The 23,003-nt window shown below is 42.5% G+C and overlaps 2 protein-coding genes across 4 annotated transcripts; one reads left to right on the top strand and one right to left on the bottom strand.

The window, feature by feature from the left end:
• Nucleotides 1-858: 858 nt before the first annotated feature.
• LOC120064226 (60 kDa heat shock protein, mitochondrial-like) lies at nt 859-9,252 on the bottom strand. Its single transcript, XM_039014656.1, has 10 exons — nt 9,111-9,252; nt 7,283-7,458; nt 6,696-7,031; nt 6,331-6,520; nt 5,975-6,143; nt 5,364-5,463; nt 3,609-3,854; nt 2,913-3,087; nt 2,589-2,767; nt 859-2,255 (listed from the first exon to the last, which is right to left on the bottom strand). The coding sequence occupies exons 2-10, from the start codon at nt 7,454-7,456 to the stop codon at nt 2,094-2,096; spliced, it is 1,731 nt and encodes a 576-aa protein (XP_038870584.1). The 5' UTR covers nt 7,457-7,458; nt 9,111-9,252; the 3' UTR covers nt 859-2,093.
• Nucleotides 9,253-9,554: 302 nt separating this feature from the next.
• On the top strand, nt 9,555-22,882 carry LOC120064232 (MOB-like protein phocein). 3 transcript variants are annotated; one of them, XM_039014664.1, is made up of 8 exons: nt 9,555-9,840; nt 11,916-12,071; nt 20,094-20,156; nt 20,455-20,555; nt 20,650-20,779; nt 21,109-21,188; nt 21,269-21,380; nt 22,038-22,882. In XM_039014664.1, the coding sequence occupies exons 1-8, from the start codon at nt 9,838-9,840 to the stop codon at nt 22,167-22,169; spliced, it is 777 nt and encodes a 258-aa protein (XP_038870592.1). In that variant the 5' UTR covers nt 9,555-9,837; the 3' UTR covers nt 22,170-22,882. The 3 variants fall into 3 exon arrangements, with proteins under 3 accessions (XP_038870592.1, XP_038870591.1, XP_038870590.1); XM_039014662.1 differs by lacking the exons at nt 9,555-9,840; nt 11,916-12,071 and adding an exon at nt 16,910-17,012; XM_039014663.1 differs by lacking the exons at nt 20,094-20,156; nt 20,455-20,555; nt 20,650-20,779; ... (1 more) ...; nt 21,269-21,380; nt 22,038-22,882 and adding exons at nt 12,483-12,572; nt 12,728-12,900 and having other exon boundaries at nt 9,580-9,840.
• The last annotated feature ends 121 nt before the right edge of the window (nt 22,883-23,003 follow it).

The following is a 23,003-nucleotide window of genomic DNA, read 5'->3' as shown; positions in this document are numbered from 1 at the left end:
TAAACTATTTTTATATTAAAATTGTTTTTTGTGTGTGGAGTTCAAGTTGCACAGTTAATGTATACTCCAGAACATTTAATGGGGAAGTCTGTTTCGGCACTATGTGCCTTCCTCAGGTTTGGAGTTGTCAACGTCTGGTTGGTTGACCATGGTCAAAAAAGGGAATCATGTGAGAGGTAAGAATAGAACTGACTAAGTTATGGGAGTTAGTTATGACTCCTGCTGGACAAATACAGAACCACATGCACAAGAGGAAACAATTGTTCCAAGGACAGAAATGCTGTAACAAAATACCATACCTACAGGTTGCATTGCCAGAGACATGAGCGAAGATACTAATACTACATATTTAACCAGGAGAGCTCATAGAACGTAGACTCAGGCTCTCCAACCTTGTTCCTAGAGAGCTACCCTGTAGATTTTCACTCCAAACACAATTCTAACTGACCTGATTCAGGTTACCAACTAGCTAATTCTTACAACCAGGTGGGTTGGAGTGAACCTACAGGACAGTAGTACTCCGGGAACAGGGTTGGAGTGAACCTACAGGACAGTAGTACTCCGGGAACAGGGTTGGAGTGAACCTACAGGACAGTAGTACTCCGGGAACAGGGTTGGAGTGAACCTACAGGACAGTAGTACTCCGGGAACAGGGTTGGAGTGAACCTACAGGACAGTAGTACTCCGGGAACAGGGTTGGCAAGCCCTGACAGACGATCACCAAATTGACAGCAATTTCATTCTGGGGTGGATTATCTGAGTGATGTTAACTATTGCGTTGCCCAGTTCAGTATGTCTGGCATTGTACTATGAAGTGATCAGATATGTGAAGTGTTTTTGTTCATGAAAGCACAATGGTCTTTTTCAGAACATTTGGTTTTATTAAATAAAAACAAATTAAATGTCTACATTGTACAAAACATGTCAAATGATCACGGTTGGTTATTTGCTAAGAAATAATGAACTGGGGGGGAAAAACACATCTCAACACTTCTTGAATGCACGGTAGTTTATAGTACCTATAGAACACACACAGTAAATGTAGGCTAAACATCAATGAGCAGTAAGTACAAATCCGGTCATGAGGACATCAATGGGTTTCACATTAACTTGTGGCTTGGACCTTCACTGGCCCAAACTGCTGTAACTAGTCCGACCAACCTACAGTCAACCTCTGCTAGAGAGACATTCAGCCATCCTATAGAATTCTGATATGAATGTTTTGGTTCCAAAGTTCTAGAATATTTGAGTATTGAAATCAGGCAAAATAAAGGAATGCTCATGCTCCGCAATTATTTTATTTTTATTAACTCAACTGAAAAGGTTACAGTTCCTCCCAACATTACGTGGGTGAAACAGGACAAAACTGATAAAAAAGGACAAAGCTAAAACTAACAAAAAGTTACGACAAAAATTGACAGTGGCATGTCTGGCCAAGTTTCTTTTCTCCAGTAAACCCCCTTCTATCTATAGCTATCCTGTGTTTAACCATTTATTAAATCGGCCTCGTCTAACTTCAGGAAGTTACAGGCTTCATTACTTCCATTTGATAGAAATGACAATGTATCAATACCAGCACTGCATTATTCGCACTGGTTAGCATCTTTCATAAACAGTGAATATTCTGCATGTTGGTGATGGATGATGACGGCCATGTTTGTGAGGTAAATGGAGGGGGTCTCAGAGCCTCAGTTAAAGGGGGGGGGGGGGGGGTCATCGGGGCAGACTGGGGTCTCAGAGCCTCAGTCAGAGGGGTAGAGGGATGGAGAGAGGCTGAGCGAGGACAGGCTGGTCGGGTAGAGGGACAGAGAGAGGCTGAGCGAGGACAGGCTGGTCGGGTAGAGGGACGGAGAGAGGCTGAGCGAGGACAGGCTGGTCGGGTAGAGGGATGGAGAGAGGCTGAGCGAGGACAGGCTAGTCTGTTCTTCCAGAGGGTGGAGGGGAGACAATCAGCAGAAGTAGTGTGGTTCATCCATTTGCAGCTCCAACAAAACTCACGGCCAGTCAGTTTGGGCAAGTCTGGGGGTTGGAGGGACAATTTGCCCCCTAGCCCCACGCTGCCATTAAGTTTTTACAGCGCTTTGAGGTGGGCCTTAGAACATGCCACCGCCCATACCTCCCATACCGCCCATACCTCCCATACCTCCTGGCATGCCACCCTCCTTCTCCTCCTTGGGCAGCTCTGTGACCACACACTCAGCAGTGGAGAGAAGGGATGCAACACCTGCAGCATCCATTAGTGCAGTCCTCACCACCTGTAGGGGAAGACAGACTCAGTCCTTGTTGTAATACAGACATACACCAAGAGAGGGAGCAAGAGCACTTCATCAGCAGAAAACCTGTAATATCACTAGCAGCCATTTTCTGTCTATGTAACTTCAGTCTAGCGAAAGCATACACAGTAATGTAAGTAAACCTTATTGCAGCAACTAATCAATCTTGTACGAATTAAAATTCATATAACTTTGCCAACATTAGTTCTGTACATTTTCCATCACTATAAAATGAACCTGTCTTTATTATATTTTTGGTATGCTGGGTAAAGGACAGCCAAATGACAGTGTAGTGCTGCGCTAAAGCATCCATACCTTGGTGGGGTCAATGATGCCCTTCTCTACCATGTTGACGTACTCTCCTTCCATGGCATCGTAGCCGATCTCCACCGCGGCCTGAAGGATCTTCTCTACCACTAGAGAGCCCTCCACACCAGCGTTCTTAGCAATGGTCATGGCTGGCACACGCAGGGCTCGTCTGATGATGTCAATTCCTATAGACAGGAAGCAATATACCAAGTTAAGCTACAATATGTCTGTTCAAAAGTTTGAAATTAAAATGAAACATATCCCGCCACTCCCATGTGACCAGATTAAAACCGATTGGCATGTTGGGTAAAGATTAAGAACTCTACTTACCAATCTTCTGGTCAGCGTTGATGGGCACGAGAGCATCCAGGGCAGGGATTGAGCGCAGCAGGGCACAGCCACCCCCGGGCACGATGCCCTCCTCCACAGCGGCCCTGGTGGCATTCAGGGCGTCGGTCACACGGTCCTTCTTCTCATTCACCTCCACATCACTCGTTCCTCCCACCTGAAACAGAACAGTCAGTGGGTGACTATCTCTTTCATGCATGGTGGATACAGGAGCGACTCAAATGTAAATCCTGTCTCACATTAGGAATCTCCTAATGTCAACTCATCCTACCCTATTTTTTTTGCTCCATATACAAACTTATACATACGAACAACAACTTACAGAAGCACACACACACTACATCTCATCTGCCCAGACAGCATGCATTATTGTTTGCCACTAGGCCTCAAATAGCATGGGTGATGGAGGAAAAACTATTTCAATAATAAATCATTAGATTTTCCCATTGTGTTGATGGCGGATTGACTGATTTAAGTTTAGTATACGTTTATTTTTAAAGATTTGAATCACCAGCCCATTATATTCTAGGCTTATTTCAATAGCCAGGACTAAAATGTGACAATATTCAGGGACATTAAAAGGACTTAACAAATGTAATGAAATCATACTGCCATCTATCCCTCTTAAGCTCTCTCTTCAATCCCCTCTATACAGCCCCCGACCTCTTCTCCTCTGACCTTGACCACAGCCACTCCGTCAGACAGCTTGGCCAGCCTTTCGTTGAGCTTCTCCTTCTCGTAGTCGCTGGTGGTGTTCTCCAGCTGCTCAGCAATCTGAGCCTGCCTCTTCTCGATGGATGCCGTGTCTCCCTTCCCCTTCAGCAGCATGGTGTCATCCTTGGTCACTGACACCTCGCCCACCTGGCCAAAGTCATGGGCCTGGATGTCCTCCAGGGCAATGCCCACCGCCTCATCACCAAACACCTAAGGAAGAGAGAGGGATGTCAGTAAAGGAAGGGCAGGATTTGAACAGGTAATCATTGGCCCTGATAAAATATTTTAAAAATGGTGTCCATCTTTTAAGAGGGGGACAGAGGGTGCACTTCACTATTATTAGAATAGTGCCATTGGGTGCTGAGTTAAACCCTTAACTTCTCTAGGGTAGGGGGCAGCATTCGGAATTTTGGATGAAAAGCATGCCCAAATTAAACTGCCTGCTTCTCGGGCCCAGAAGATATGATATGCATATAACTGGTAGAGTTGGATAGAAAACTCTAAAGTTTCCAAAACTGTTAAAATAGTGTCTGTGAGTATAACAGAACTGATTTGGCAGGCAAAAACCTGAGAAATCCAGTCAGGATTTTTTTTTTTTTTTTGTGGTAGTTTTCTATTCAATGCCATTACAGTATCCATTGACTTAGGACTCCAATTGCAGTTTCTATGCCTTCCACTAGATGTCAACAGTCTTTAGAAATTGTTTCAGGCTTGTATTCTGAAAAATTAGGAAGTAAGAGCAGTCTGAATGAGTGGACCCTAAAGTGTCACAGAGCTTTTTCATGTGCGAGACCGAGAGAGTGCCTTTCTTGTTTACCTTTTAAAATTGACAACGTTATTGTCCGGTTGAAATATCATTGATTATTTAGGCTAAAAACAACCTGAGGATTGAATATAAACATCGTTTGACATGTTTCTACGAACTTTACGGATACAATTTGGATTTTTTTGTCTGCCTGTTTTGACTGCGTTTGAGCCTGTGGATTACTGAAGAAAACGCGAACAAAACAGAGGTTTTTGGATATAAAGATCAAAAGGAACATTTATTGAGTAAATGAATGTCTGCTGAGTGCAACCATATGAAGATCATCAAAGGTAAGGGATTAATTTTATCTCTATTTCTGACTTGTGTAACTCTTCTACTTGGCTGGTTACTGTTTGTAATGATTTGTCTGCTGGGCTATGTTCTCAAATAATCGTAAGGTATGCTTTCGCCATAAAGCATTTTTTTTTTTAAAATCTGACACCGTGGTTGGATTCACAAGAAGTTCATCTTTAAACCTATGTAAAATATGTTTTGTTTTCTGAATTTTTATAATGAGTATTTCTGTATTTGAATTTGGCGCCCAGCAGTTCACTGGCTGTTGAAGAGGTGGAACGCTAACGTCTCAGAGGTTAACCATGGGATAAGCAAGATTATGCAACATTCATTGTTTGGTGAATCATGCCAGTGCAGATGTGTCTGAGACCAAGCGTCCCTGCCTGCTGTGGGATGCTGACAGACAGGGATAGGAGAAGACATGTTTCTGTGTGCAGGGGGAATGACAACAGCATTGAACAAACTGTACTGTAACTTATCCTGCTTTTCCTATTCCTTTTCTCAAGTAGTGATTGACTGATATAAGTATGGGGTGGTTACAGTGTAAAGTGTTCTTACAGTAGAAATGGATTGATGTCCGTATAGGCCCTACAGTGATGATTAGTGTAAAGTGCTCTTACAGTGCCCCCGGTGGCGACGGCTATGTCGTGCAGCTGGGCCTTCCTGTTGTCTCCAAAGCCTGGGGCCTTGACTGCCACCACTTGTAGTCCCACCTTCAGCCTAAAGACAGAGTAAAGGTTAATATAACACATCAAACCAGACACTACCCAGCACCTAAGTAACAGTTAAATTAACACACCCAAACTGACATCACCCAGCATCTACACACAGAGGGCAGGAATAGCAAAATTGTCTACAGCTTTATTTTGAGGTTGACTCTTCAGTTATCAATACCCAGAGCTGAATGATGTTGGTGATATATCTCAGTGTTCTATATTAGTAGTGCAGCCATGTGAGCTGGTTGTGTCCCATTGGCCCGGGTGCTCAGTCAGTGTTGATGTGAAGGGGAAAGGTCCTTAAAACCTTAACCTCAAGGGTGTTTACTGGTTAAATAAAGGACACTGACTGACCTGTTGAGGACAAGGGCCTATATTCACAAAGCATCTGAGCAGGATTGCTCATCTAGGATCAGGTCCCCCTGTGCATATAATTATGATCTAAAAGCCCAAACTGATCCCAGATCAGAACTGCTACTCTGGGACACAGGGTGCTAAAAGGACAGGGAACTGACCTGTTGAGAACCAGGGTGCTGAGGGCCTCTCCGTCCACGTCCTCAGCCACGATGACCAGAGGTTTGCGGTGCTGGTTGGCCAATTCCAGGGCAGGGACGATGCTCTGGACAGTAGAGATCTTCTTCTCACTCAGCAACACATAGGCATCCTGGAACTCACACTTCTGGCCTGAGGGGCAGAGATGAGAGATGATATGTTAAAGCTCCAAAATGGCCAAATGTGGAGAATCAAGATCATAAAAATACATTAAATCTGTAGAGCATCAAGATCACCAGTGTGCTGGAGTTTCTTTCAATCTTAAAGCCCCAAAATAGCTGGGCTTGGTGGTGGGATCATGGCAAAGAGGAGACCTTACCTTTGGCTGTGTTGATGAAGTAAGGGGAGATGTATCCGCGGTCGAACTTCAGCCCCTCAATGATCTCAAGCTCATCATGCAGGGTTTTGCCATCCTTGACAGTGATGACTCCCTTGCGGCCCACTTTTTTCATGGCGTTGGAGATGATGGTGCCAATCTCCACATCTCCATTAGCAGAGATGGTGGCCACCTAGCAGACAGAACACAAAGCATTGAAAACTTTACATTCAACATCAAAAAGGATGTCTTAATATAAAGTAGAATATAAATATTGCATCCGTCTATTAAATAATTATTTGTATCAATTGAATAGATATGAATATTGACTTATTTGATCAATCCATATTCTTAACACAATTGGTTACCTGGGCAATCTCCTCAGGTGTGGTGACTGGCTTAGACATTCTCTTCAGTTCAGCAATGACGGTCTCCACAGCCAGCATCACGCCACGGCGGATCTCCACAGGGTTAGCGCCTTTACTAATGGTGTCAAAGCCCTCCTTGGCGATGGCTCTGGCCAGCACGGTGGCGGTAGTGGTGCCATCTCCTGCTTCCTCGTTTGTGTTGTTGGCCACGTCCTGGACCAGCTTGGCACCGATGTTCTGGTACTTGCACTTCAGGTCGATGGCCTTGGCTACAGTGACGCCGTCCTTGGTCACCTTGGGGCTGCCCCAGCTCTGCTCGATGATTACTGTGCGACCCTGCAGAAATGAGGCAAAGGATACAGCTCAAAACACTTGTGTTCAGTTGTTCCTGCCCGAACAAGACACACCGTGGTGCACAGGGTTCTTCGGGTGCAAATAAAGTCCAAATAAAAAGTGGAACAATAATGAATTGGTTATACATAGCACACATCCCACCCCTGGGTGAAATTTAAATCTTACATAATTGTATATATTCATTTGGCACCGCAATAGCAGAAGGTATAGTCATAGCAACTCCCTCCTCCTACCTTGGGACCCATGGTGACGGCGACAGCATCAGCCAGCAGATCCACTCCCTTCAGCATCATGGCCCGAGCATCGGCTCCAAACTTGACGTCCTTGGCGTAAGTCCGGGTGAGGTGGGGGGCCAGGGCCCTGCAGACCGGCCTCATCTGTCTCATCACCGTGGGTAGACGCAGCATCTCTGGAGGGGGAGATAGAGAAAAATTATAGGGGCCACACTGCACATTACCAGTCATTCAGTTACAGAGCAGCCAAAAACTTTATTTAATATTTCAGCTGTTAGCTATCTTGTTTTAATATACACTTAAATTGTTGGTAAAATCTCAAAGTAGCAAACAGGAGTCCATGTTTGCCCTGTAACAAATGAACCTTGTGGATTATACCCAAGGTAGACTCCTTCTACCCCCTCCCCCGGCCCATATGTCACATAATGACAATGTCTGGAGGTGACAAAACAAGCTATACAGTACAACATATTGGCCTTTCATGATACAGCAAGAGTTGTAAGGGAAGAATTAATAAATGAATGACAGCATACCCATGACGAAATTCCCCCGAAAAGCTCAATTGACATAACCCAGAGCAAGACCACAAGCAAATGTGTGTTTGAAGTCTCGCAGAAAGACAAAGAAATATCTTACTTAGCACTTAGCAGAACATGATGGTCTAAAAACTAAAACGTCAAAAGGAGGGAATCTGAATAAACTGTCACAGTAGGCTATCATAAATTAGCTTACATGTTGGCAGAGTTTATTGGTCTATATAACCCAAATCAAGGGCTGAGGTCAACATATTGCACATTTCTCAAGGTCCTGAGAACAAGTAGCATAAGGAGGGTACTTTAGCAGACTGATTCCATGTCTGGCACGCTATTGCACAGTGTTGTGCATCTGATTACAAATTAATCTGAGACGTTCATTCGGAATCGTAAATGATTTATTTCTGTGATGGGGCGTTTGTTGAGATTTGCTACATCGTTACTGAAATGTCTCGAACCGGTCTTTTCCTGATTCTCCCCACGTGTGCTCAGGTCATGCGTCACAAGGTCAAAATCCCACAGTGTATGGAGCGTGCGCAGTAAATGCCTTAACTCAATGAATGAAGTACTGAATGAATAAAAAATGTACTTGTAGTAAAAATGTCCCGCACAAGCATTATTTGTCAAATAATTCTACATACAACATTTATATCGCAGCCGATACCAGCCCGAGGTAGCCATTTATTAGATATCCCAAATTGATTTTGGATAGGCATTTAGAAAAAAAATGTTGGCAAGACTGGGACTACGTTCATTTTTCACGCCTGTATGTAGATGTATATAACTATGAGTGAGAACAATGGTGCGTTTAGCAATCTTTTGGAAATAGGCCTAGTTGCGATGGTGACCAAATATTTTGTAGGGGCAGCTATAGTATATCATGATATGCATGAGTCAATGTTAACGTCACCAATTGGGCTATCTGTCATTACTGAATTAAGATCAGCGCACATGACAACATCAAAATGAACGTGAAAATCATTGCATAGCTAATGTTAATTGTTAACTAGCTACCATCAAAAGCTGTAATGTTAGTTAGCTAGCTACCAATTAAACTTACCAAATAGATAAACTTACGGAAAATACTGGAGAAACATCGACAAGTAGCGATGCCATAATTACCAGTGCCTGATATTCAGGGCCATTAGGATGTAAATTACCATTCCAAACGAGCATGGCTATTTATTTGACTGTCCTTGCTGGAGGCTTGAAAATACTAACGATGCTCGCAAAAGCATGACGTTTGAGACAGTTTATTATGCTGTTTAGATTTATAAAGACATAATAGTACTTACTTGTCGTTTGAAAGATTTTAGGGTGGCACGATTTGGTCGTCTGAAGGAAACTGAATGATTAACGTTATAGAGTTGAGAAGAACGACCAGAGGTGTGGTGCAATCGAACTTCAGAGACAGCACTGCACATGGCTTTTTGCATCCGGGTAATTTACTGGTCCGCCCCAAAACATGCATAGGGAAATATAAATTATATTTGCTGAAATTGAGTGAAATTTTGAATCATATGTATTGTATTTCAAATTAATGGGCTGTCTGTATACATGCATAAGGTAAATTACTTTATTTGGTGAGTTTACCGTGTAAAAATATGAGCTTGACACTGTAATGCACGTTCCTGGGCACCCAGATTCCAGAATGTGCTATTGGAGAAAAAAAGAGGGGTCAAAGTTGGCACATTGTGCAACATTGCTGCGAATTGCAATCACATAAAAACTCATGAAGCATTAGTTATAATTTCATCATAACTGTCCTGACGAGTCCCCCCTGTACAAGTGTGTTCCTTTTATGTGTGTACGTGTTATGACGTGCTTTTTTGCGTTTTGTAGAGGTTATGGAATATTCTGGAACTTAAACTGTCCAGGAACCGTAAAGTAAGGACATTTGAAGACACGCATGCGCGTCCTAGTTCTCGACATTTCCTCACGTGGAGTTTCAGCTTGTTAGATCCACACTCAAGAAGAAATCGGGGCTCAACATCACGAGGTTTCAACGACTATCACTTAAAGATGGTAAGGCATTCTTTCTCAAAACAATGTCACATAGCTAAGATATAATTAAGGATACTTAACGTTCTGCCACAGACAGACTTGCTAGCTAGCTAGCTAGCTAGCATAACGAGTTTCATAACGTTAGCAAACCAGCTAGCTTGCTAATTATGCTTTGTTTTCTCTCAGACAAGGTCATGATGCCATTTTCAGTGTTCGCACAAATAATCGAGCTTGCTAGCACCACTGCAAGAATACAGGATGAGATGAGTTTGGCAGGTTCACACTGCGCAAAGTACTTAAGACAATGTCAAGCGAGCTGCCATGCATGATTGCGCAAAAGCAGATCGTTAACAGTTAACAGACACCACTTGAAACATTCAATCTCCAATCGTTGGTTATTGGTGAAAATATACATCTGAAGTTGGTATTGCTAGCGTTGTACTTCGAATGAATGAAGTGATGACACGTGACGTGAACCATATTTTGCCTAAACTAATCTGAGGCCGCATGCTGTGTGGATGATCCTTTGTGCACATAACGTTAGCCATCTGTTAAAAAAAAAATTAAAAAAATGTTTATCTCATTTTACATTTCATTAATTGACCGATTCTGTTTTTTTCTGTTTCATTGTCGTGTCCTTGCAGAACGACAAAATGAAATACCGGCTCCTTATCAACCACTGGTTTACGTTGCTTCAGAAGTCGTGATCCCATGTGCAATTGCGTCAGAGCATTTTAATTTGGTCCGTTTTGGTCCGTGCTATCCAGGGTCCTTGGGAGGTTAGGTAGGGTTTAAGGTAGGGAAGTTCAGGATAGCACTGACCATTTTCATTTGATTATTACTTTCCCACACTTGCTGCATGTTTAAACATTTCAGACTAGCCTATATACTACAATAACTTAACTTTAGTATGCAACACAATTCCACATTGGAATACTGCCCATTATCTTACATATGATAAACTGAGGGATCTGAAGTATCAGACAAATCAGTTACTGAAGAACAGACCTTGAATGTTTTCTCTGGAGGTCTGGGTCCTTGAGACCACTATCTAGACCCCACAAAGCCTTGGTCGCCATGCGGGGGGGGGGGTGTCTTGCTGACTTGTTCTGGAATTTACTCTAACATTCCCGCCATGATTAGTCTAGAAGATTATCTGTGGGTCAGGGTTCTGTCCTTCACTGAGATCATGGTAAACATTGACAGTGCATCATCCTCCACTGGCCCCCCTAAAGAGTCAACATCCTTGAAAACCACTGTTCATCCTCCACCTCCTCTGTCTCCCCTGTTTCAGAGATGCCCTTCACTCAAGGTCAAAGATAAATTTGCTAGCAGACTGGCAGCTGGTGTTGCAAATCTTCTCCGTTTTGGCACCTTGCAATGTGCTGGCCACAGAAAGAACCCACACTCTACTTTCAGTAGTCTTAGTTTAAGCTTGAAGATCGTCCTACAATAGATATCAAACAATTGCTTTCTTTATGCCTTTCATTAGTGAATACAAAGGGTTTCTTTGTTTCCTTTGGCAGGCTCTACTTGGCAAATTGCATGGACACTGCTAGTTATCAAGGTCCATCCCTATGGATATTCCTCCCCCATTCTAATGTAATGAACGCTCTGATTTCCTGTTGCCGTTTCAGAGGTCTGTATAGGAGAATACCACTAACCTGTAGTAAGTAGGTTTATGAATACCTAGTTGGTAACTTGACCAAACTTACCAAACCAAGAACTCTGGGAAGACGCCAAAGGTTTAAATGTACATATTCCACCAAAATGTCTATAATTTCAGTGACAGATGGCTACAACACATCTCCTTTTGGCTATTTAAGGGGCCACAGTGGGGGGCCCCTCCTGCTTTTGTTACTCAAGTCTTTACCAGTTCACACAATGGATCTCAGACTCTACCTAGTGGCTATTTGAGGGTATGACCATTGAATGCCAAGCACTCACTGTAGAAGAGTCCAAAACTCTTCAACTCTGATGTGCTATTTAGCTAAAATCAGTTGCAATGTTTTTTTTTGTTTTTTTAAAAGTTAGATTACAATGTTTTGTTTGTACATTGTCTCTGTCAAATTAAATACTTCCCCTTCATCTTATAGGCTTTCAGGAAATTCCTTCCCATGTTTGACCGGGTGCTGGTGGAGCGTCTGGCTGCAGAGACTATGTCGAAGGGGGGCATTATGCTGCCAGAGAAGGCCCAGGGCAAGGTGCTGCAGGCCACAGTGGTGGCAGTGGGACCAGGCTCCACCAACCAGGTAACTTACTGCTCCTGTTTCACTCTCTCCGGCTAAACAATAGCTTATGGCTGTGCTGTCGAACTAACTGGCTTGTCTGTCTGGTGTGCAGTTGATCAGATTTCAATGCCAGGAGATCAGAAGTGTTTATCTTCAGGGACCACATTGATACAATATAGTAATATTTTGATGTGAGAGCTTGCTGCTCTGGCTTGTGGCCATAAAGATAGATGGAGGACGCATATTTGTATCTGTGCCATTATAGCATCTGACAGCATGGGCAGTGCCATTGGGGCTACTATTCATAGGAAACCCCACACAGTTGACTACTTTAAAATGGTGCTGTCCATGCAAAAATGGCTTTTGGTCACTAGAGGCTTCTATCATTCTCTATGGTTGTGTCTAAATGTGTTGTCTACTGATCTCATTCAGAAAGGATATCTGACACCCATGAGTGTCAAAATTGGAGAGAAGGTCCTTCTGCCAGAGTACGGAGGAACTAAAGTTAACCTGGAAGACAAGGTATGTCTAAAAATGTTATCTATAAAATATCATACTTATACAATGATTAGTTGTGGGAGTAATCTACATGTTCATTAGAATATAAATATTTATGACCACAGTAAAAGCAATTGATTCTTCTAATTGTCTATTCAATTTCTACATTTGTCTTTCAGGAATACTTCCTGTTCCGTGATGCTGACATCCTTGGCAAATATGTAGAATAGTCCTTTTTGCTGTAAAACCTCCATTCATCCTAATATAGGTTGCCTCGTTTTTGTTATGTTATTCAATTGTAAATAATTCTGATCATGTTTTGTTACAATAATAAAGTTAACTATTGAATCTAGATGTTTTGCCTCTTTCATATTCCTGCCAAGCAGATATTCTATGAAGAGAGGATTTTATATGTGCAAGTGGGGACTCTTCAGGCTGAGGAGTGAGTTTGACAGATATAACAAGTTGAATATGCATATGAACTTTCCACAAAAATCAGATCTTCATAAGATTTTGTTGAAGTACCAGTTGATTAGCAACTGGTTTTGGTAAATGGAAAAGTCCTTCCAGTCCTGCAATACACTTGTATCATGAAATTAAAGATTTCTTTCAAATCAGGGATGGGCAACTGTACTTTTATATTACTGCAGATAAATATTCTATATACAGCAGCTTCGGAAAGTATTAAGACCCCTGGACTTTTTCCACATTGTTACGTTACAGCCTTATTCTGAAATTGATTACATTGTTTTTTCCTAATCCATTTTTTTTTCAATCTACACACAATACCCCACAATGACAAAGTCAATTCAGGTTTTTAGAAATGTCATCAAATTTATAAAACTTACATTCACAAGTATTCAGACCCTTTACTCAGTACTTTCTTGAAGCACCTTTGGCAGTGATTACAGCGTTTTACACTTGTATTTGGAGTTTTTCCCATTCCTCTCAAGCTCTGTCAGGTTGGATGGGGAACGTTGCTGCACAGCTATTTTCAGGTCTCCAGAGATGTTCAATCTGATTCAAGTCCGGGCTCTGGCTGGGCCACTCAAGGACATGCAGAGACTTGTTCCAAAGCCACTCGTGTGGTGTTTTTGGATGTATGCTTAGGGTCCTTGTCCTGTTTGGAGGTGAACCTTTGCCCCAGTCTGAGGTCCTGAGTGCTTTGGAGCAGGTTTTCATCAAGGATCTCTGTACTTTGCTCTGTTCATCTTTCCCTCGATCCTGACTAATCTCCCAGTCCCTGCCTCTGGAAAAACATCCCCACAGCATGTTGCCACCACCATGCTTCACCGTAGGGATGGTGCCAGCTTTCCTCCAGGCGTGACGCTTGGCATTCAATCTTGATTTCATCAGACCAGAGAACATTGTTTCTCATGGTCCGAGTCCTTTAGATACCTTATGGCAAACTCCAAGCGGGCTGTCTTGTGCCTTTTACTGAGAAGTGGCTTCTATCTGGCCACTACCATGAAGTCCTGTTTGGTGGAGTGCTGCAGAGATGGTTGTCCTTCTGGAAGTTTCTCCCAACTCCACAAAGGAGCTCTGTCAGAGTGACCATCGGGTTCTTGGTCACTTCCCTGACCAAGGCCCTTCTCCCCTGATTGCTCAGTTTGGCTGGGCGGACAGCTCTACGAAGAGTTGGCACGCTCCCATTCTAATCGACGGGGCTGTAGTGGAGCAGTTTGAGAGCTTCAAGTTCCTTGGCGTCCACATCACCAACAAACTAACATGGTCCAAGCACACCAAGACAGTCGTGAAGAGGGAACGGCAAAACCTATTCCCCCTCAGGAGACAAAAGATTTGGCATGGGTCCTCAGATCCTCAAAAGGTTCTACAGCTGCACCATCGAGAGCATCCTGAGGGGTTGCATCACTGCCTGGTATGGCAACTGCTCGGTAATTCTTATCTTAGTTTTTTAGGGAATTTTTTAACTGCATTGTTATGGGCTCGTAAGTAAGCATTTCACTGTAAGGTGAGTTGTATTTTATTCGGCGCATGTATTGTACCTGTTGTATTCAGCACATGTGACAAATAAAATTAGATTTGATGGTTCCTAACTTCTGCCATTTAAGAATGATGGAGGTCACTGTGTTATTGGGTACCTTCAATGGTGCAGAACTTTTTTGGTACCCTTCCCCAGATCTGTGCCTCGACAAAATCCTGTCTCGGAGCTCTACGGACAATTCCTTCGACCTCATGGCTTGGTTTTTGCCCAGAAATGCACTGTCAACTGTGGGACATTTTATATAGACAGGTGTGTGGCTTTCCAAATCATGTCCAATCAATTGGATTTACCACAGGTGGACTCCAATCAAGTTGTAAAAACATATCAGGGATGATCAATGGAAACAGGATGGACCTGAGCTCAATTTTGAGTCTCATAGCAAAGGGTCTGAATACTTCTGTAAATAAGGAATTTCAGTTTTTTATTTTTAATAAATGTAAAAATATTTCAAACCCTGATTTTGCTTTGTCATTATGGGGTATTGTGTGTAGATTGAGTAAAACATATTTAATCCATTGTAGATTAAGGCTGTGACGTAACAAAATGTGGGAAAAAGTGTGTGAGTGAGTTAGTGGCGGCAGTGGTAAGAGCGTTGGGCCAGTAACCAAAAGGTTGCTGGATGAAATCCCCAAGCTGACAAGGTAAAAATATGTAGCCTCTGAACAAGGCAGTTAACCCACTGTTCCCCGGTAGGCGGTCATTGTAAATAGGAATTTGTACTTAACTGACATGCCAGGTTTAAAAATAAATAATTGTCTATATGTATACTTAGGGCCCCCAAAAGGCTAGGGCAAGCTCTGACTCCCCATGATGAGGTCAGATTATTTTGTGGACCCCACCCCATCAAAGTTGCCCATCCCTGCTTCAAATACCATGAGACAAACATACATGTGTGTATGCAATCAAGCAAATATGCCACGTGTCAGTGATATATATATCTCTGGAGGAATGTAGTGGTGTAAAGTACTTAAGTAAAAATACTGTGAAGTACTACTTACTGTACTGTAATACTACAGTACTACTTACTATACTGTAATACTGTCATGTACTACTTAAGATTTGAGGTATCTGTGCTTTACGATTTGTATTTTGGCCAACTTTTACTTTTACATTCCTAAAGAAAAGAATATACTTTTTACTCAATATATTTTCACTGACACCCAAAAGTAGTCGTTACATTTTGAATGCTTAACATGAAAATATTCAAATTCATGCACTTATCAAGAGAACATCCCTGGTCATCCCTCTGATCTGGTGGACTCACTAAACACATGCTTCATTTGTAAATGGTGTCTTAGCTTTGGAGTGTGCCCCTTCTATGAGGTTTAGGACAGTTGGCATCCAATTTGTTGCATTACCGCCACCTACTAGACTGGAGTACAACTCCCTTACACTTTGCTTGATAGATAAAACATAATAATAAATACCCTACCATCTAACACTACTCACTAATTAAAAAAATTATATAAAATAAAGTTAACACCACCCCACTCCACTAATTACATGTATTTATTCCTACCTCATGTCATCATCCTGAAAGGATGGGACATCACCACTTAACACACCCTGTAACTCTTCTGATGTCTGCACACCCAAATACCTCTCTGCAGCTGCCACCACAACCTCAATTTTCTGCGACTTCCGTTCCATCCCTGCAGTACAGTTGATAACCATTGCTATAAATGCTAAAAATCCAATCTTGTTGAACGTTATATCACTTTTTGGCCTATCCCTATGTACTGGTATAACTCTACTACTCTCACCACTCCTCCCCCTTAACCCATCTTCCTCTACTTTCTTCACTGGCTCAGCATATGACAACTTCTGCTCTACTCTAACCTGCCTCTCGCATGGGACATGTCTGATCCCCAGCCCCATGGGCACCCCTACAATTAACACATTCCACTACTTTCCCCAATACTACACATTCCTTTGCTTCATGCCCTTCTGCACACTTCTCACACCTTGGACCCTCCCTCCTATACACTGCTGCCACATGCCCATAAGATTGGCATCTGTAACATCGTAATGTATTCGGCACATACGCTCGTACAGGATAACTTATATATCCTAGCTTCACTTTGTCTGGCAAAAACTCAACTCAAAAGAACAGACAATGACTTCTGTTTCCCCACTCTTTTACTTTTAAAACCAAATACGTTTAGACTTTTACTCAAGTTGTATTTTAACGGGTGAATTTCACTTTTACTTTAGTCATTTTCTATTAAAGGTATCTTTACTTTTACTCAAGCATGATAATTGGGTACTTCTTCCACCGCTTGAGGAATGTCCACTGCTTGGTAGCCTTGCAACTCCCTGTCCGCGCTCCTGGTACAGTGAATCGGTCACACACAAGTCAGTAAATGTGTGCATCATTTGCATCCGGGCATTCTGTCGAGATGGTCATGGCGGAGGGTACTGCAGTTCTGAGGAGGAATCGGCCTGGAACCAAGGCGAAGGTATGTTTCCACAAATCGAAATACGATTGCTATGGTAAAGAGACCAACGCTGACCACGGTGGTCTTGAAGGAACAGTGAATTCCATTCAGATTTTGGGTTTTGAGTCGTTTCTCTGTACGGTTAGCTCGGAGTTGTCTTTCCGGAAAATAGGAAGAGTCGGGCTTGCAACTGGGTAGCGTTAGCTAACGTTAACTAGGCTACCTAAAAACAACCACAGAGAATTTGAGACTTGCTAGGTAGTTAGACTTTAAAACAATGAAATATGAACACCATCTGAAAACCACTTTACTGTTGATAGCTAGCGAACTAGTAGCTAACCTAGTTTAAGTTAGCTAGATATCTAAGTTAGCTAACAGCTGGAGTTGTTGACATATTAGCTAGTTACAGTATCTAGCTACCGTTTGTAACTGTTAGCGAGCTATTTTGACATCGCTAACGTTTACTGTTCATGAGCTGCAGTCTTCAGCTACTGTACTTTAGCTAGCTGGCTAACGTTATATTATTTTCCATCAACTAGCTATCAAGCCAAGTAACGGTAATTATTTGTGTAATTATACTTATACGTGTCGCCAATGTAGTTAGCTAGTTTACCAGTAACTAATGTAGCTAGCTAAATACTGTATATTGTTTATTTATTAGGATCCTCACTACTACTCTTCCTGGGGTCCAAACAGGATTAAAACAATTAGCTACATCACAACAAACGCAACAGCCTACATCATAAATAAAACAATATATCATGCGATACATTATTACTTTATTATGCAAATATACAACAGTGGTGGTCGTTAAAGATTAGGGAGGATTTTTTTTATTTTTATGAGCATGGCCTTATTTATATTACAACATATTGGATGACTGTCATTCATATTCCATTCACCCAGCTCAATGTAACATTGATAGTTTTAGCTAGGTTACTACACATTATAGTTGAATTTTCCCTATACCCATCATCAGGTTTCTACAATCTAGACTGCGAATGAAAGTTTACAACAGGTGCAAAGGTCAAGAGAATATTTGAGTAATCAAGGTGACAGTGACACATTTAATACGGCCTTGCGTGACACATTTAATACCGCCTTGCACACTCTTGCCTGCATCTAGCTGATCTAGGGTGTAGTCATTAGTGTAAAAGAGAGATTCTATTGGACAAATTCAGGTATATTTATCCCAGTTCTGTTTGCTTCCGTTTTAAGAAATGTTTTTCAACAGAATCAGCAGAATAAATACACCCCTGAACACACACGAACACAGTTAACATTCATAGCAGCCACATACAAACAGCATAATTACTTTTCTAGTTGATTTCCTTCTCGCATCTACATGCTCTCTTCCCCTCGCATTTTCCCTTCGCTTGTGGACTTCGGTGCACAACATATCAGCTGTGTGACCAGGCGAAAAAACCTTTCCAAACCTTCATATCATAATCGCTAACTGCTACACACAGCCTACATCGTTGGCACCATATTAGCTAATATCATAGTTAACAAAACTACTACAACTAACACGTTAGTAAATCCGCTACAATCGTGCAGTACAGTGTACAGTCAGCAGGCAGTTTAGCAGTTACACCGGCAGGCCCTGGTGTCAATTCATAAACCAAAAGCTTACCTTGACTTAGAGTTCCAGTTTTGGATAACCATAGCATCCCTCTCTGTTTGAGTAGGCTAAACTAGCTAAGAAAAGTGGGAAAAAAAGACAACAAGAAACATACCTAGCTCTCTTGCTTCTCCTTCATTTTTTGAAGGAATTCATTTGTTTCAAAACTTCTCACAACTAGTCACAACATTTTATGCACTGCAGTGCTAGCTAACTAGCTTATGTTTTCAGTACTAGATTCATTCTCAGATCCTTTGATTGAGTGGACAACATGTCAGTTCATGCTGCAAGAGCTCTGATAGGTTGGAGGACGTCCTCCGGAAGGGGGTGAGAACCATGAGCATCCTAGGTTTTGTATTGAAGTAAATGTACCCAGAGGAGGACAGAAACTAGCTGTCCTCCATTACATAGTAACAAAAGCCGAACTGGTTCATGAAGCAACTGCCTTTCCAGCCTTGGCACACACTTTTTTTTATACAGTTTTCTTCCTTACGTTACACACACAGTCACTCCTCTTAATGTTAATGATTCATCTCCTTGGGCATTTAGCCACCATTATCTTTTTGCCTTGAACTTATTTCAGTTTGGTTTCCATTTTCTTGTTGGCACAGACCTTAGGGAATAGATTCTATTGGTGGTGTAACCATAGCAATGATACAAAAAGGAACAGACACGCATACTCCTAATGTAGGTGCATGTCTAATGGTGCTTTTAGTAATACACACCTATGCTCCTAATGCACATCTAATGAACCTCACGGAACTGGGTAATGGCTTCCCTTATCCTAATGACCTATTGATTATTGGTTTCCCTTAGCCTTATGACCCAGACACATAAGTCTTCCCTTAACCTAATGACCTATTGATTAATGGCTTCAGAGTGCCCGTCTAATGGCCTAGAGACGTATGGCTTGTGTTGATTCTGCTTACTACTCTGAGATGTAGCACCAGCTACACCATGGTGCTAACCTACAGAGTGCTGTTGAGGATACTGTAGACCTTCATAGCAAAACAGTGCTTTAATAAATTATTTGGTGACGTGAATATATACGTTTTAATGTCACATGCACAAGTACAGTGAAATGCCTTTCTTGCAAACTATTTAGCATCGTTTTATCAAAAAATGTTTCACCCCCAAAAAATGGAATTCCCTCCACTGATGAGCCTCCACTGATATAAAATGATTATTAGAGTGTGTGTAGTGTGTGTGTCTCTTCACAGTCTGCGTTGTGAGGTGTTTTATGTTTTTTTTTTTCATCTGATTTTACTGCACGCTTGAGTTACTTGATGTGGAAGAGTTCCATGTAGTTATCGCTCTATGTAGTCTGCATTTCCCAGAGTCTGTTCTGGACTTGGGAACTGTGAAGAGACCATCTGTCTAGTTAGATGAAATATGAAAGGCTGAGAGGTGACACTATTTTGCCCTTTGAGCCATAGCCACACATGCACTGAATATGATTATCGCTCCCTCTCTCACTGCAGGATTTCTACAACTGGCCAGATGAATCCTTTGAAGAGATGGACAGCACACTGGCTGTACAACAGGTGTGGTTGAGTTAGCTAGTGGGGCATGACTGGAGTCCATTTTGAGCTTCAAATTAGCCCTAAGTGTCATAATTGCAGAATGCTGTTCGTAGCTGTCAAGTGCCAAGCCTGACGCTGACATGGTGTGCCTTATTTTAAGATGGCTGCCTGCTTCCCTATAAGATGCTTCGTAGGTTTATCTATTAATGGTTGACTATTGTGATCATTGTCACCCATGTCAGAACCTATTTCTTTTAGCTAGCTAGGAGGATGATGGCAAGATGTTTTGATCACTAACCTAGGCTCTTCCCTTGTTCAGTACATTCAGCAGAACATCCGGTCAGACTGCTCCGGTATCGATAAGATCCTGGAGCCACCAGAGGGACAGGACGAAGGGGTGTGGAAGTACGAGCACCTCAGGTACAGTAGCTGCACGACACACTGAGATCAAAAATCTTACTCCGTGTGGGTGTGTTGACTCAGTGTGTGTCTACCTTTCTCCCATCTGATACAGGCAATTTTGTCTGGAGCTGAATGGACTCGCTGTGAAACTGCAGAGCGAGTGCCACCCAGACACCTGCACCCAGATGACAGCCACAGAACAGTGGATATTCCTGTGTGCTGCACACAAGACCCCCAAAGAGGTGAGTGTTACTAAAATCAGAATGAAGAACGATTGTCCATGTACTCTTATAATCTCCACCCCTCAGAGCCTGGTTCCTCTCTAGGTTTCTTCCTAGAGTCTTTCTATGGAGTTTTTCCTACCCACTGTGCTCCTGCATCTGCATTGCTCTTTGGGGTTTTAGGCTCCGTATCTGTATAGGCACTTTAGGACAACTGCTGATGTAAAAAGAGCTTTATAAAATACATTTGATTTAATTCAATTCACTCAGGATAAAAATGTTTAGCTCAGCCTGCAATGCACTATTCTGTATTTAGGATGCATGTACATTGCCTGTGCTTGGGTCCACAGTGCCCTGCCATTGACTACACCAGGCACACGCTGGACGGAGCTGCCTGCCTTCTCAACAGCAACAAGTATTTCCCCAGCCGGTGAGCACTCACACACACACACACTATGTAAAGGAGTGCTTTGGTTCCCCACTCATATGCTTTCAATCTCCCCTACCCAGTGTGAGCATCAAGGAGTCCTCAGTGGCCAAGCTGGGTTCTGTGTGTCGCCGGATCTATAGGATATTCTCCCATGCTTACTTCCACCATCGCCAGATATTTGACAAGTATGAGGTAAGTTGAAGGTTCACACTACCCAAATAGACTTGGCAGTGAACTAGGATTTGGGCTCCTCATACCAATTGAAAATGACAGTAAAGCTTCATTGGGACATTCATTACTTGTTTGAATTAGAACATATAATGCACTTATCCATACCACATGTGCAACCGATTGAGCAGGAAATGAGTGATTACCAACTCCTTTATTCTCCGTATGTGGCCAACCAGCTATGAACATATTCCATCTTGTAGTAGTCCCATGTTAAGCCAACAGGTGGCACTACAGACTTAGACATTAGGGAAACACAGGACTGATACTGTCTACTAAAGCTGAATAGAGTCTGGTACCTGTGCATGTCCAGAATGGCCACTTCATGGTCTACTGAACTCATGCCCTGTGGAGTTCACCCATGTGATGACTCCAAGCAGACCAAAGCTATGGCTCTACATACTACAGTTAGTTCTGATTCTGGATGCTGATTAGCTGCTTTCCAGACATGATTTACTTCATGACAAATCACGGCTGTGACAGTATGGCTTTATAGTAAATGGTCAGTCAGCCTCTAAACTAGTGCATCAGACCTCAGATCACATCAACTCATCCTCTTGTTTAGGGGTAGAGGCTGTTTCTGGACAGGGCCCAACTCTCATCCTCTTTCCTTCCCTGTAGAACGAGACCTTTCTGTGCCATCGGTTCACGCGCTTCGTGATGAAGTACAACCTGATGTCCAAGGACAACCTGATTGTTCCTATCCTGGAAGAGGAGGTCCAGAACACCTCAGCCGGGGAGAGCGAGGCCTGAGAGGAGAGCAGACGTGAGTTCAAATACTAGTATTCAAATACTGCTTGATTGAGCTTGCCTGTTGCAATGAAACCAATGAGAGTCCCACAAGGCAAACCCCACCCACCTGGTACTCCAGGCAGGCTAAAGCAAACAAAGTATTTGAAGAGATTTCAGATAGTATTTGAACCCAGGTCTGATGCAGCTACACACTAGCCAGTCTCACTACTCTGTGGGGAATGTTGCTTTAACCTTTTGAGCAGCTAGATTTACAAAACCTACATTTAACCATAATGTGTTGATGACAAAGGCACACCCTTATGGGCTCCCTGTATATAACCCCTGATGTCTCCCCCCCCCACTATCATGTGTTTGCTGGTGCTTTGCTTTTGTTCTCTCTCATTGAATTCCAAATGGACTCCTTGCCACTCCTGTAGATCTGAGGCTTGGATAGGTGGAAGAATATGCAGACATTTCCAGGTAAGATGAAGCTATGCTCATAATGCTTCTCTGTATCCAATCTTCTCTAGTTTACAGGGGTTTAGAGAGGCTAGGGGTCCATTTGTGGTTCAGAAGCTCTCTATGCTTGTGTTGCTCTGATTACACACCTCCCTCCTCATTAAGTTATTTTGTGGGAGGAGTCTTGTCTATCCGCCCCACTTTTTATTTTCCTTGAAATAATTACATTTTGTTACTGTCGACATTTGTCTTAATAAAAATAAGACTATTACCCCGTTGTTGACCCCCCAAAAATCCCTTTATGTATAATTTGGCCCCATCTGTTATGACTTAATTTTTTAAATACAGCTTGTAAAAGTCATGGGAACATTTGAGGTTTACACCTCTCAACACCTG

This window comes from Salvelinus namaycush, chromosome 19, assembly GCF_016432855.1.
Source record: "Salvelinus namaycush isolate Seneca chromosome 19, SaNama_1.0, whole genome shotgun sequence".
NCBI classification, from domain to species: domain Eukaryota; kingdom Metazoa; phylum Chordata; class Actinopteri; order Salmoniformes; family Salmonidae; genus Salvelinus; species Salvelinus namaycush.
This window is presented reverse-complemented; position numbering and strand designations above follow the sequence as displayed.

What these genes read in the sequence shown, in the direction of transcription:
- LOC120064226 (XM_039014656.1), bottom strand. Translation starts at nt 7,456, where the DNA reads ATGCTGCGTCTACCCACGGTGATGAGACAGATGAGGCCGGTCTGCAGG. An exon ending in AGCACCCTGGTTCTCAACAG is followed by an intron (nt 5,464 to 5,974) that starts GTCAGTTCCCTG and finishes CTCTGTCTTTAG; the next exon opens with GCTGAAGGTGGGACTACAAG. An exon ending in ACGGAGTGGCTGTGGTCAAG is followed by an intron (nt 3,088 to 3,608) that starts GTCAGAGGAGAA and finishes GTTCTGTTTCAG; the next exon opens with GTGGGAGGAACGAGTGATGT.
- LOC120064232 (XM_039014664.1), top strand. An exon ending in TGGAAGTACGAGCACCTCAG is followed by an intron (nt 20,556 to 20,649) that starts GTACAGTAGCTG and finishes CATCTGATACAG; the next exon opens with GCAATTTTGTCTGGAGCTGA. An exon ending in CACACAAGACCCCCAAAGAG is followed by an intron (nt 20,780 to 21,108) that starts GTGAGTGTTACT and finishes TTGGGTCCACAG; the next exon opens with TGCCCTGCCATTGACTACAC.